The sequence below is a fragment of the Mastigoproctus giganteus genome, chromosome 13, assembly GCF_048544385.1.
Source record: "Mastigoproctus giganteus isolate SK-2022 chromosome 13, ASM4854438v1, whole genome shotgun sequence".
NCBI lineage: Eukaryota > Metazoa > Arthropoda > Arachnida > Uropygi > Thelyphonidae > Mastigoproctus > Mastigoproctus giganteus.
Window position 1 is genome coordinate 99561075 of NC_143587.1, and position 13777 is coordinate 99574851.

Genomic DNA, 13777 nt, shown 5'->3' on the forward strand with positions numbered 1-13777 from the left:
AAACTGAGAATACCCAGTTTATCCTGGGAAAAAAGAAAAAAAAAGTAACCCATGTGGCCTGCTTGTAGGGCAAAACAAGGGTTGCTATATCAACTGAAATAACATATGATTTCTGCATAAATGAAGTACCATACTTTTATCATAATTTCCAATGAAAAAGTACTGACACTGCTTCTATAGTGTCATCAGCTGTGACATCATCTTATTGAGTGGATCTCACCACACCTTCCAGTCCACGATCTACTTTCTCTCACAGAAAAGTCAACCATGAGGGACACTGCAGAACCTCTCCAAAATGCTTTTCTAACTGCATCCCTTTGGTGCAATAATAAAACAGCATTTATGTCTTGGGTGTTTTTTTTGCCCAAGTGTTATTTTCTCTGCTATCCTATATTCATGTAACGTTCTACATTTTGCATTCTATTTTCAGGCTTTCTGAGTGTGCTAGTGTTGATTAAAAAAAAAAGTGATGTTGATAATCTGCATATATATGTAGTTTCTGTCTTATGAAGGATCCAGTTACTAAGTCATGTAGCATAACAATACTTCATGCACAGAACACACACACACACACACACACACACACACACACACACACACACACACACACACACACACACACACACACACACACACACACACACAACTGTCAGTGCAGAGATATCACCAAGACACATCAGTGGATGTGTCTTGGTGGGTTCCAGCAGACAGATCCCATCAAGGATGGGATCTGCCTGCTGGATCCCATCCTTGCCACAAGAAAGAAGGCCGCTACTAGTATACTGTACTGTGTCACCCCATCAACCCTGAGGTTGAGGGAAAGCTCAAAATATTTTTATATTTTTAAAGGGGAGAAAAGGAAGTAGTAGTAGTAATGGAAAATGATGCAAGAAAGCAAGCTTATATAGCATCAGCCAGAAAAAAAAAAAAAAAACAGTGCTAGAGATATAAAAGAGATGGCAGTTGTACAGCAGGGGAAGGATAAAAGAAGATTCCCCTTAGGTCAGGAAGAGAAATAAAGGTGTAAAGGTGAGAAAGGGTGCTAGAAGGGAAAATAAAAGATTCCCTCTACAAGGAACAGTTTGAGAGACATATAGAGTCATTGTGCACTACTTTGGATACAAGTTAATAGCCAGATTATGGCTGGCATGCACTACGTTTTGTGGAACACATAAATTTCATTTTTTCCTCATCTCTCACACATTTGGAGGGGAAAATTTTTTTTCCTTGTATGACAAATAAATGACATCGCTAAATGAAAGTCACTGCCCAAAGAGGATGTGGGCAGAGACTGATCACTAGGAAGAGACCCAGAATGGTGGTAAGGAAGGGGGAGGGAGAAACAGGCAGCAGAAAACACAGCAAAACACAGATCACTATGCCCTGCATTCCCTGAGCACAAGGAATAGCTGAAGTTCAGCGTCAGAGGTCAGAAGTCAGTGGGTTAGCAGATTACGGTATTAGAAAGTCAGTTTATGCTTAGGGATCAGGTTTGTCCTTAAGGAAACAGCCTGGGAAAGGCAGGAGATCTAGTTTAGAGCAGTGCAGGTAATCTGACAACCACCATAAACAGTTATAATTGTTAAAATAGGCTTTGAAAACCATGGAAAGATGATTGGCATCAAAAACATATTACTGTTAATGAGACCCTTTTCTTTCTTTTTTTTTTTTTTATGAAATCCCAAACACATGGTATTAGACCTTTTAGTACTGTGCAAAGATTGAAGGCTGAGAAAATAGAGGATACTTGTTGTTAGTTTATGACATCACAATTGAATTTCTGTAGAGAAATTCAATTGTAATGGAGAGACTTTGTAAGAGATGGATCATTAATTAACCTGATTGTCTTCTTCTTTGAATGGAGTTAAGAAGCTTGAAAAAGATTTTGGAGGTGCCACCCCAGATGTGGAAATGATATTTCATGGAAGGGAGAATTTGAAATTTGTATAGAGTGAGTAGTTGTTTAGAAGAAAAATAATGATGAGAGTGATTTGTTTGTCTGTTTATGATGAATTCAGCAGATAAAGTGGGACGATGGGGGACATATAAATTAATGAATTTGGGTATGTTGTACAGCAAGAATATACCCAACTTCTTGACATAACATGATCTTGACAATTCCCTCCCCCATGCATACTACTTAAGACCCTCCAGTCACTAGCTGGCAGAGCAGGGGCATTGAAATTATATACTAGCTGATCTGGATGCCTCCTAGAGAGTTAACAATAGATTCAGTTCTGGACTATCTAGTGGCTAGCTGCAAAATATAGTTTTAGAGCTGTATCCTTGACATGTAAGGAATATTGGATCTTGCCATGATGCCATCATAACCTCATAAGACACCACTCATACTACAGGATGGAAGAGATGGGGATTGTCAGACTTTTTCTCTGAAGACTAAGCATGGGTTATGCCACTTTAAGTCTCCAATAAGCAAATTGGTGGTGTTGCACTGGGTGATGAGAATCATCTACCACCAAGCTTTGCTTAGTGACACAGAAGGTTAGCATTCCCCTGTATGATGTAGGCACCACACCTCATTCCCTACTTCACTGGTTTGCATATAGATTGTAACCTCCAGTAGGGTCCATGTCAATTCAGTGTGTGAAACAATTTGTGCGCAACATTTCACTGTATGTAACAATTTGGTGAAATACAACTGATGACAACAGCAATTCGAGTATGATGATTTTGTGAGGTCTATGCAAGAATTTAGTTTATGCCAAAGCAAGACTGAAAATGCAAACTTTTAACATGCCATGCTGTAAATGGCTAATTTAGTGATCATAGTATGAATTTTTATACTTTTGTTAGAGCATACCAACCACCTTTATTTTTCGTTGTACAGTCTTTTTTTTAGGAAAGTCCTGTAAAAAAGTACCATGACCAAGTTAAAGATTGGGAAACAATTAATTTCCTTTCCATTATTTTACTTTCACTTCTGTAGGTTGTATTTTTAAGAAATTCAAGTGGCAGTAAGTTGTTCTGGAGACCAAAAATAGAGCTCAATAATGGATACTGGCTGATTAATGTACATCTTCTAATATTCATTTTACAATCTGCATTATACTTTTTATTGAAAGCAGTTAAAGTAAGTGGTAGGCTAGTTATGCAGATGGGTTAAATAAAGGCATGACCACTGAACAGGGGCAGACAAGTAAGCTTCCATGGGCAATGTGGAGGGGGCTCAGAATTGGAGTCTGCAATCCTAAAGAGAAAGGCAGTCTGGTCCCAATGAGGCATTTGCTCCAGGGCCTGGGGCAGTTCTCAATGCCCTTAAGGATTGGTAAATCGGAAGACACTTGGTTAGCATGGAGGTAGTCAAAAGGTTGTTTATTTTTGTATCAAACAACTAAAGCAGAGGATTTTAATGTTGCAAAATGACCAGATTTCACTGAAATTTGATATACTTGCATTGTAAATGGTACCTGAATATCAGTTCTATCAGTGTTTTAGACTCAGATAGCAAGCCCTGGCCTGGAAATATGTTAATGAAAACCAGAGGGACCAAATTAAAGCAAAAGCTACAAGTCTATATAATGATTTGAAAGAAAGAAAGGATAGGTAAACGTACTAATGATGAGCTGCCATTTAGTGCAAGTTGTAGTACATGACTGGCCAGCAGAATTCACTGGTTGCATAGCTTTGTTGGCAGTTTGCAAAACCTTAAATTATCTGGTGAGGCTTCACTTGAAAACACTGATAAAGTCTAAAGGTAGCCAGATGAGGTCTAAAGGTACCCAAATAAATAGTAGTAGCCATCTTGTACCATTACAAGGTGGGTGCTACTGTTCTTGTCAGATTTTTAATGTTGACAAAACTGAGTTATTCTAGAAGAAAACACCAGCCAAAACTTACCTTGCTATGTATGAAAACACTCCTTCAGAACTAAAGCCAGCATCAGACAGGCTGACCCTTCTGCATGGTGGTAATGCAATAGGTGATTTTCAGGGTGGTACACTAACAGGACAAATAAAAGGCATGATGTTATCTTATAGAAGTCAAACTCAAAGGCTCAAGTAACTGGTTCTATTTTCAGTGACTCATTTTGTTTCATTTTGTGCCATTAGTGGAAAAATATTGTAAGGACAATGATCTAGTCTTTAAAGCTCTACTAATTTTGTACAATGCACCCAGACATCCCCAGGATTCAAATAAAGCAAGTCCAAATATGAAAGTGATGTTCCTTTCTCCTAACACAACCTCATTAGTCCAGCCCACAGACTGATCTGCCATTGCAATCTTCATGCAGTATTATACACGTTGTTCACTGCAGCAGGCAAATGTAGGAACCAATAAAAAAAAAAAAAAAAAAAAAAAAAAAAGGTAGTCCAACCCTAGAGAACTTATGGACGGGGAATGAAATCAACAACAGTGATGATTCTTGAGCTGAAGCCAAACAGTCAACATGAATAGGTTAAAGATTTTTTCCACAGTTTGTTGCCAATTTTGAAGGACCTGAAGAGATCCCTGAGCAGACCATCAGAAAAGTAGTTTCAATAGAAAAGCAGCTTGACTTCAAAATGGTTGTTGCAGATGTCAATGAGTTAATTGGCGCCTCCGTAGCCAGGTGGAAAGGAGCATCAGAGAGTAGCACACGCTTCTTAATTAGACCGGAGTTCGAGCCCGTCACCACCAAATACGGAGGATGTGGAAAGGTCAAGGAATGACCACCGCATATCCCGGAGCAATATGGCCTTAGTTGCTAATGCTCCTAAAAACCAAATAACAAACAAACAATGAGTTAACTGCACAGTTGACCAACAAGGACCTCAATGAATTTCAACAGTCCACTGAAACCAAAATAGATGGTGTGTTTTCTCAAATTCAACTAAGGATGTATTTTTAAAAGACCTCTGTGAGATTATTAAGTGTTTGGATAAATACATAAACTTGATTGAAGAAAAGGAACCTAATGCTAAAAACAGTTTATTAGTGTGAAGAGCTTGTCATAAGGATAATATAGCCAACTAATATAGTCTTTACAAACAAAAGCAGGATGAAGTATGAAGTTGAATAAATTTCTTAAGATTGCCAGAATACAGCCAACTGAAGTTGATCCACCATCCGCTGCCGAAAACACTAAAATCCCTAACCCAGAGGTTTTCAAAATTTCTAATAACACAACCTGCTAAAATGATAAATGAATTTGTGCAAGGCTCAAATAAAACTTATGATTTAATTTGGATTAGAGTTAGGAAGAAATAAATACACTACTTACTTTTAATAATTAAATTTTAATCTACATAACAAATAAAACTGTTCCATTGGAAATAAACAAAAATCAATCAAATTTGAACCTCAAATAAAAAGTTTGCAATGTTCTCCCCTGCCAAATTGCTTGCAATCCCCTTGAGGATTAAATAACATAATTAATGATATAAATAATATAATTTTAAAAAGTTGGATTTTTTGTGTTAATTATGATTAACACATATTTCTGTATTAATTATGATTGACAATGATTAGCATGTTAATTATATTAACATACTAATCTCCACTATTATTAAAATTATGGAGATTAATGTGTTAATAAATCAAATGTAGTAAGCCAATTTGCAAAAAGACAAGGTATAAAAATAATTTTAATTCCATTATTTTAGTCACAAGTTATGATATGCTTTTTAATTATTCAATATTATCATCTTAATGCTATAATGTTATCATGCCATAACACAAGACAGCAGGAGTAGTTCCCGGTTGGGACTAAAGGGGTCACAAACCCTCTTATAATCAATATTATTTGGATTTTTTATTACTGATACATGATTAAAACTTAATGATTTCCCAGAATACTTCTTTAGCCAATATCTTTAGAAAATCATGGGATTAACTCTGCCAGAGAGAGAGTTTAATATTCTACTTGATATGCTGAAGAGCATGTTCCAAAAACATGCAAACCTATGGGAAAAGCCCTTAGACATTTAACTGTTCAATATTCAACTGTTTTCAGAAATGCATCCATCAAATCATAGGTGTGTGTGTGTGTGTGCGTGCGTGCACATATACAAGTAACTCCTGTTCGATAGATGCATTTCTGTGATTTAATGGATGCATATGCATGCATGCATGTATGTATGCATATATAGAAGTTGTTTTGAATGTTTTGCATTCAAAATAATTTCTTCGCATTAACATATTTCACTGCATTGTGAAATCCCAATTTCTATGTACTTTAATTAAACTATTTCCCACATTTCAGACCAATACTGACTCCTTTTTTCTCTGTGGGTAAGAAAATCTAAATTTTTTAAAAAGTTATATAATTACACAACCATAACAGTTTTTTTGATGTTAACATCTTTCCAGACTCAAACAAAATATATAACCTAAGAAAGAAACAATTAGCTCATTTGCTCATTTTATTAGCTGTGTCCAGCAAGATGTGAATGTCAGATGACAATTATTAATGTTTAATTATATAAATTTTTAAGTAAGACTAAATGCAGCAGGGCATAATATTTTAAGAGTTATAATTATCTATATAATATTGGTGTAAAAACACCAAAGACAACTCTTAAATGAAAAAAAACTACTATAGTAGTGTAAAGGGCATCATTTCAACTGTATCTCATATTGTGCTCATCCTTCACAACGAGTTACCATGTTTTGCACTACCTCAAATAAGTAACACTTCACTAATAGAGAAGACTAATGTTAATTATTCTCAGTGGGCACCACCACCCAGACGGCACCATTTCATGGCTTGTTGGCCTTTCCCACCCACCGATGAAAGGCCAACAAGCCTTGAAACGGTGGATTCATATACTTATCTTGGACAAGCTGTAACAATAGCATAGGCACATGATGCAAGAAAGCAAGCTTATACAGCATCAGACAAAAAAAAAAGACCCCCTTCCCATTTCACTGAACCATTCATTCCAAATGTTTGTCTAGTTCTACCTTGAATTTATTTAAGCTATCAACTTCCACAACAACAGATGGAAGTTTGTTCCAGCAATCAACCACACGCTGGCTAAAGGTAAACTTCCACACATCTATTCTACAATTGTTTTTCTTCAGTTTGAATCTATGCCCCCCTCAGGTTTGTAATCTGAGCAAGAGGAAGAATCCCATCGGCATTAAGCCTGCTCAATCCATTCAAGGCCTTATACACCTCAATCAGATCGCCTCACAGGTACCTAGTCTCCAGAAGCTGTAATTTGCAGAACTTAAGGCTTTCTTCATAAGAGCACCCCTTTGTTACCTTCACCAGTCTTGTTGCCCTTCTCTATACACATTCTGGAAACTCTACATCCTTCCTAAAATGAGGCTAGTAATAATGATAAATGGTTGGAAGTCAAGAGAAGAATAAATTTCAGATGGATAGCATTCAGGAAATATATAGTCATATACTGAGGAGCAATATCCCAATTTGTCTGAAACGTAAAATAATGAACCAGTGTATACTCCTCACCTTGATTTATGGAAGTGAAACTTGAGCACTCACCAAAAGAATAGAGGAAATGCTGAAAACTATACAGCAAAAAATGGAACAAATTATATTAAGAATTAGACTGCTGGATAAGAAGAGAAATCCATGGATAAGGCAGCAAAGGACATTCTTATCAAAACTAAAGAAATGAAATGGACTCGAAGGTACAATAACAGATGGACTAAAAAATAATAGAATGGTACCCAAGAGGACCTAAAAGAAAGCCTGCAAGACAACAACGGAGATGGACAGATGAAATTTAAGGGTTTGTGGGCAGTAAATGCATGGCCGTTGCACAAAACAGAAGAAACTGGAAAGTTGTTGGAGAGGCCTTCATCCTGCAGTGGATTGAAGAAAGGCCGATGATGGTGAAATTTACCATAGCAACAGGACCCAATGAAACACAGGATTTCAGATCTCCCAAACTGCTTTGGGTGTGGGAATGAAAATTATTATTTTTTTAAAGTAAAATTTTGAAAAAGTATTTTTTGAATGAATTTTTTTTTGTTTCACTGCAAAAAAAATTCATTTTATTATGCAGTTATTATTTAGTAATGCACTGTCAACAATATGAAGGTATTTTATTTTACTCATATAGTAGATATTGCATTACTAAATAATGCAATAAATAATGCATTACTATGGTATAGTTTCAATCAACATTTAGTTGATTGAAACTATACCGTAGCCCACACAACTAGTTCAATTACACTTCACTAGTCAGGAGAAAATCGACAGGCAGGTCAAGGTCACTTAACAGCCTCTCTGTACAATAATCATACTACAACCCCTTCTCATCAATAAACCATTAGTCAACGATCAACAGTATTTACTTTAAGCAATCGGTACCACAAATTATGCAGGTAAAAGGTGCAGAGTGTGAGAGAAGAGGAGAGTTAGTGAATGACCCTCAACCACCTATCGATTTTCTGTTAACTAAAGTGAGTTAACTGAATAACTGTGAATATAATTTAGAGGTGTAGTCTAACAAAATAAGCATAAAATTGCAAATTTCTTTAATCATTTGTGTAATTATATCCACTGTAACATAAGACAGAAACAGAACATGATTATTAATTCTTACCATCTGATAATTTCTGATGACTTTCATTTAAATAATCTGCTTCTAATGTTTTGCTTGAAGTATCCTGAAAAAATAATATTGAAATTCAACTTAAAATGAAAGTTATACCTGCACACACAAAAAACATTGTTCGTACTTTTAAATTGTATATAACATAGAGCAGAGTTTCAATTCCTTGAGTAAAAGTTTGTTTCCAATTCTCCAACTTCAGCTGGAAAGGCTAAAGAAATCAGACAGGTACTTGGTGAATATTAGAATTAGTTTTGGCAAAAAAAATAATAAATAAAAAAATATCCACTTTGCCAATCCCCTCCAACAATCTGCCTGATCTTCTTTTAAATTTATTCAAACTAACTAAATACCTCCACAACACTAGATGGAAGCCTGGTATTGTGGAGGTGAGTAATTTCGGTTACTTTCTGGCTGAAATGAAATTTCTGGAAATTGTCCTGCAACCATCCTTTTCCAGTTTACGTTGTCTGAAAATGAGTAAGGATGCCATTAGCTTTTGTTTACTCAAGCCATTAAACACTTCAATCAGGTCTCCTCACTACAACCAGATTTATCAAGGTGCAATGTCTCAGGGGCCCCAAGGACCCCATAACAGATTACTGCTTGTCCAGGTTGGTACCCTGGAATCTTATTTTAGTGCCTCAGACTAACTGGTTGTTTGTTTGTTTTTTAGGAGCATTAGCAACTAAGGCCATATTGCTCCGGGAATATGTGGTGGTCATTCCCTGACCTTTCTGCATCCTCCGTATTTGGTGGTGACGGGCTCGAACACCGGTCTAATCAAGAAGCGTGTACTACGCACTGCTGCTCCTTCCCACCTGGCTACGGAGGCACCCTCAGACTAACTAACTTTGGCATTACTACTCACAGATGCTTAGTTTCCGGATGCTGCAATTTACATAACTCAAGTCTTCTTGGTAAGGGTACCCCTTTTGGGCTACTGGGTACTCTTACAAAGAAAAACATTTTCGAAAGAAAGACATTTTTGTATTTATAAATACATTAATGCTTATTTAATTGGACATATGCAGCATTAAAGGGTTTAAATACTCTTTGAAAAATATTTGAGGTACAAGGACTAATGTAGGAAAATTTTCCAAAACAGTTTACAAAACGTGCTTTTTTGCTATAAAAAATTATAATATTAACATGTTAATCGAATTTACAACAATTTTTCAATAAAATAATAAAGTTATAAAAATAAATTTAATGTTCATTTTCTGAGAGCAGTGTTTACAAATTTCAGGATGCTTTTAGAACTTCATATGGACTATAAGACATACTGAATTCAATTCTATAATTCAATATGAACAGAACTATGAAAATTCAATAATTTTCATAATTCTAATATGGTTTCCAGCAGTTTCCTTACCGATATGTTACCAAACTGAAGAACCCAGTGTAATTTTTGAAACTACTGCTATTATATCCACAGTGCTGTTCACAGATCTAAGTGGCTAAAGTTGCTAATGCTATTTTTAGTCTATTTAACCTTCTGTTTGTGATATGGCATCTGACAGATTCCACTTTTTAAAATTTTTTTAAATTTGTAATCCAAATCAAATCCTCCTATCTAACTTAGCTAACCAATATTCACTACCTAGTTATACAGTATTTTCTGCTTTCATTTTGATATACAGTAGACTTTCAGAATAACAGCACCTTCGGGGATTCAAGGTGCCGTTATTTTGATTTTTCCGTTATTTATAAAATTTTATTTTTAATATATTTAATGCCATGCAGAAATTGAGAGATTAAGAATGCAATTTTATTAACTGCACATAAAAAACACGTTGACGATCCAACGTTACATTGATGATGCAAGGAAGTTTTGTGGGTTTTTTTCACTTTGTGGCTGAGTTAGTCAGTCTCAGGCATAGATAGTAAGGTTTTGTCCGCAGAAACTGGGTTTTTTTTTTTTTTTTTTTTTTTTTTTTTGTCTAGCAAAACAGCAAATCGACCAGAGAACACACATGGGTATATGAATTAACTTTCTGGGTGACCTCAATGTAATAGTTTGATTTATATCAAGTTTATCACTAAACTTTAATGTTGTTCTTCTTTTCTTCTCTGTATGAGGTTTATGGACTTTAGGAGCCATAGTGAGGGGTTTTCAATTTAAAATAAATGTAAAACAGCAGTATAATATGTTATATCAGTACAGAATTCACTTTCAAAATGGCAAACGTAAACATATACGGTAATCACGTGACTTGCCATTTTCTTTTTTCGGCACAACAAGACATCTGCGCTGTATATAAACATCTGATCTCAATGTGCCTTTAGTACGAATGTTCCGTTATTTCGGGTGAAGTTATTTCAACAGTCTACTATACTATGGGACATTAACTTTTTGTTTGGCATTTAACTTTCTTGCAGGCAACTCACATTTCCACGTAGCATCTGTGAGATTTCAGTAACAGGTGTCTAATCGTATTGGTGAGCTTTGGTTCACTGACTAAATGTGAACAGCTGACAAAAACACGGCAATTCACGTTGCATCTGCCAGACGCCATGCGAGATCACTGTTTTCAATTCAGCAAAAAAATCCAAAAAAAAATAAATAAATAATTTCTTTTTATAATAAAAACAAAACGGGGCGATTCACGAACCCCACTTGTCTATGCTAAATTGGTGAGGGGGGTTCATTTTTTTTACTATGGTAAATGAAATTTGGACTACTGAAAGACCCAGTTAAAGTGAAAAAAAAAAAAAAAAATTATAACTTTCTGCGTTTTTTCACAGCAGTTCCGATTTTATACTTTACAAAAGCATGCCACCTCATTATCAAGTCACTTTCTTGTTGCTATATCTGGTGAGCATACTCGTAGGATACAAATATTGTATCCCCAATTTCCCAAATTGTTACTAATACACAGATTAATAATTTTGTATTTACCAAATATAAAGCACGGTAATCAATCTTCATGATAATAAATATCACTGCAAGTATTTGCGCTGCGTTGGGTTGAATTAGAAATAATATTTGGAAAGCACTCACGAAAAGTACATACAATTGAAATTCAGTGTATATCATCCTTCACATACATATTTTACATAAAATTATTTTTTATGGTTTTGAACGTACACAAATCTTTGGATCCGATTCAACAGGATGGCTATATTTTTTACGATGTGCAGCATTTTTCTGATAGCACAATTCTCCATATTTGCAGGGTATGGGTTCATAATTTGGCCTTTTCCGCTTAGCCATCCCTAACAGTTGAAAAAACCTGCGAGCGTATAAATTTCTAATGATACCGCGAATATTTTTACATGCGCAATAGCCACAGAGGGCACCTACGACAAATATCAAGAAATGTTTTAAAATTAACACATTTATAGCACATTAAATTAAAAGGGAATAAATAAATAATATATTTTTTAATTTAATTTTTCAAGAAAAATGTTATATTTCTTGTATCTGCAATATAAAGTTGCCAATATTAGTATTAATATTAACGACCACATTTTTGTATTATTCAGCAGTCGAACAGCAATGTCAGCTAGAAGCTGTTGTCAAGTCCTGGAATTTAAATATTCAAAATGCATGTTGTTGTTTTCATGATATTCCATATCTCGTATAGAGCGGGCGAATTTATTTTATACAAAACTTTTAAAATAAAGATTTATTATAAAGCTGATTTCATATACTCTTTATCAAGTAATATCAAGTCTATGGTTAATTTAATACAAAATAAAACAGTTTTCACAAAGCGATTCATGTGCACTTCGTGCTTTTTCAAATTTGGAAACTAGTATGGGTATTTGACCAATAATATAAAGCCTGGTCTATGTATAAGTATAGTGCGAAGGCATCAATAACTTTTCCATGGCTTGAGGCTTACGCCCTAAACGCTTTATAGTGTAAAGGAGTGCCACTGCTGTGAGGCGTTGGTATATCTGTAATTGCATCTATTCTTCTATAAGTTTGTCTGTTTGCTGGACGAGTCCTCGCGTTAACACGGTGATTATAATCACGTTCTTCTCACACTTAATGGAAAAGGAATTTGTTAAAATTCCGTCAATGACATGTGAAATTTTGTGTGTCCTTTTCACACTGTGGCTTAGTCGATCTCAGGCAAATAATAAGAGTTCCCCCCCTTTCCCGGAATAGGAGATTCAGGGCGATAAAAATTAAACATTATGATCATTATGCAATTTTTTTTGTACTTTGACTATGAAAGTGCACATTATGATCAAAGTGCAAATTGCTAGTAACAGCCAGAAGTGGCCCCACAAGAGCAATTTGCATGCTGTGCAAATCGTGCAGTGGGCACTTCATTCCTCCAAAATCTAACTTCATCAGGGGTGGTCGTCCCGAGGGCAAAAGAGGTGCACTGCACCCGGGCGCCAACGTTGAAGGGGTGCCTGAAAACCTGAAACTTATATACACATATTAAGAAAATTTTAGAGGGGGCGACAAATTTCAATTGGCATCCGGGCTCCACATACCCTAGGAACGCCTCTGAATTTCATATACACTCCCGCCTAAAAGTTTGGAATTACGTTTCATTTTTCTTAATTTTCAAGTTTTTATTAAAATAGGGCCAATTTTTTTTACCAATTTTAATTAACATGCATAATTATGTATATAAAAAAAAAAAACCTTAATTAAGATTTAGGAAATATTTAAGAAATTTCTAGAATATTCGAGATTATACCTGAAAGATGTAGAAGACTGTGGAATGTGGGAGAGAATTGTAGAAGATTCCTAAATGTGGGAGAGAATTGTAGAAGATTCCTAAATGTGGTAGAAAGTTGTAGATTCTAGAAAGTGGGAGTATTATAGAAGATCGTAGATGATTCTAGTGTTTTTCAATAAAACAAATTGAGGAATAAGAGCTGTAACTTTAAAAAAATCGAACACCCGTCATTCAGAAAGAGTATTCGGTGTAAGTTTTGTGTGTGTCGTGATAAACATGGCAACAAGTAAGAAACTGAGTTTTGAAAAAATAGGTGCTATTATACACCGATGAGCCAAAACATTATGAGCATCTACCTAATATGATGTTGGTCATCCACATGCAGCCAAAACAGCTCGTACCCGGCGAGGCACGGACGCTACAAGATTTCTAAATATGTCTTGTGGTATGTGGTACCAACACATAACCAGCAGATCCTTTAACTCCTGTAAGGTTCATAGTTGAGACGCTGCAGACCAGAGTTACTGTTCCAACACAAACCACAGATGTTCGATGGGATTGATATATACACCAATGAGCCAAAACATTATGACCACGTAC

At 35.5% G+C, this 13777-nt stretch overlaps 1 protein-coding gene across 3 annotated transcripts in view; it reads right to left on the reverse strand.

The window, feature by feature from the left end:
- Hpf1 (Histone PARylation factor 1) overlaps positions 1–11767 on the reverse strand; it is a 56981-nt gene extending 45214 nt beyond the window's left edge. Inside the window, exons 1-2 of one of the 3 annotated variants that reach the window (XM_090388123.1) lie at positions 11620–11767; positions 8520–8583 (exon numbers count right to left, since the gene is read on the reverse strand). In XM_090388123.1, coding sequence (XP_090244249.1) covers positions 8520–8583; positions 11620–11745 — 190 coding nt within the window. In that variant the 5' untranslated portion in view covers positions 11746–11767. Of the gene's footprint in view, positions 1–8519; positions 8584–10919; positions 11001–11430; positions 11544–11619 lie in introns of those variants that run through there. The other 2 variants (XM_090388124.1, XM_090388125.1) reach the window with 2 other exon arrangements.
- Positions 11768–13777: the final 2010 nt, after the last annotated feature.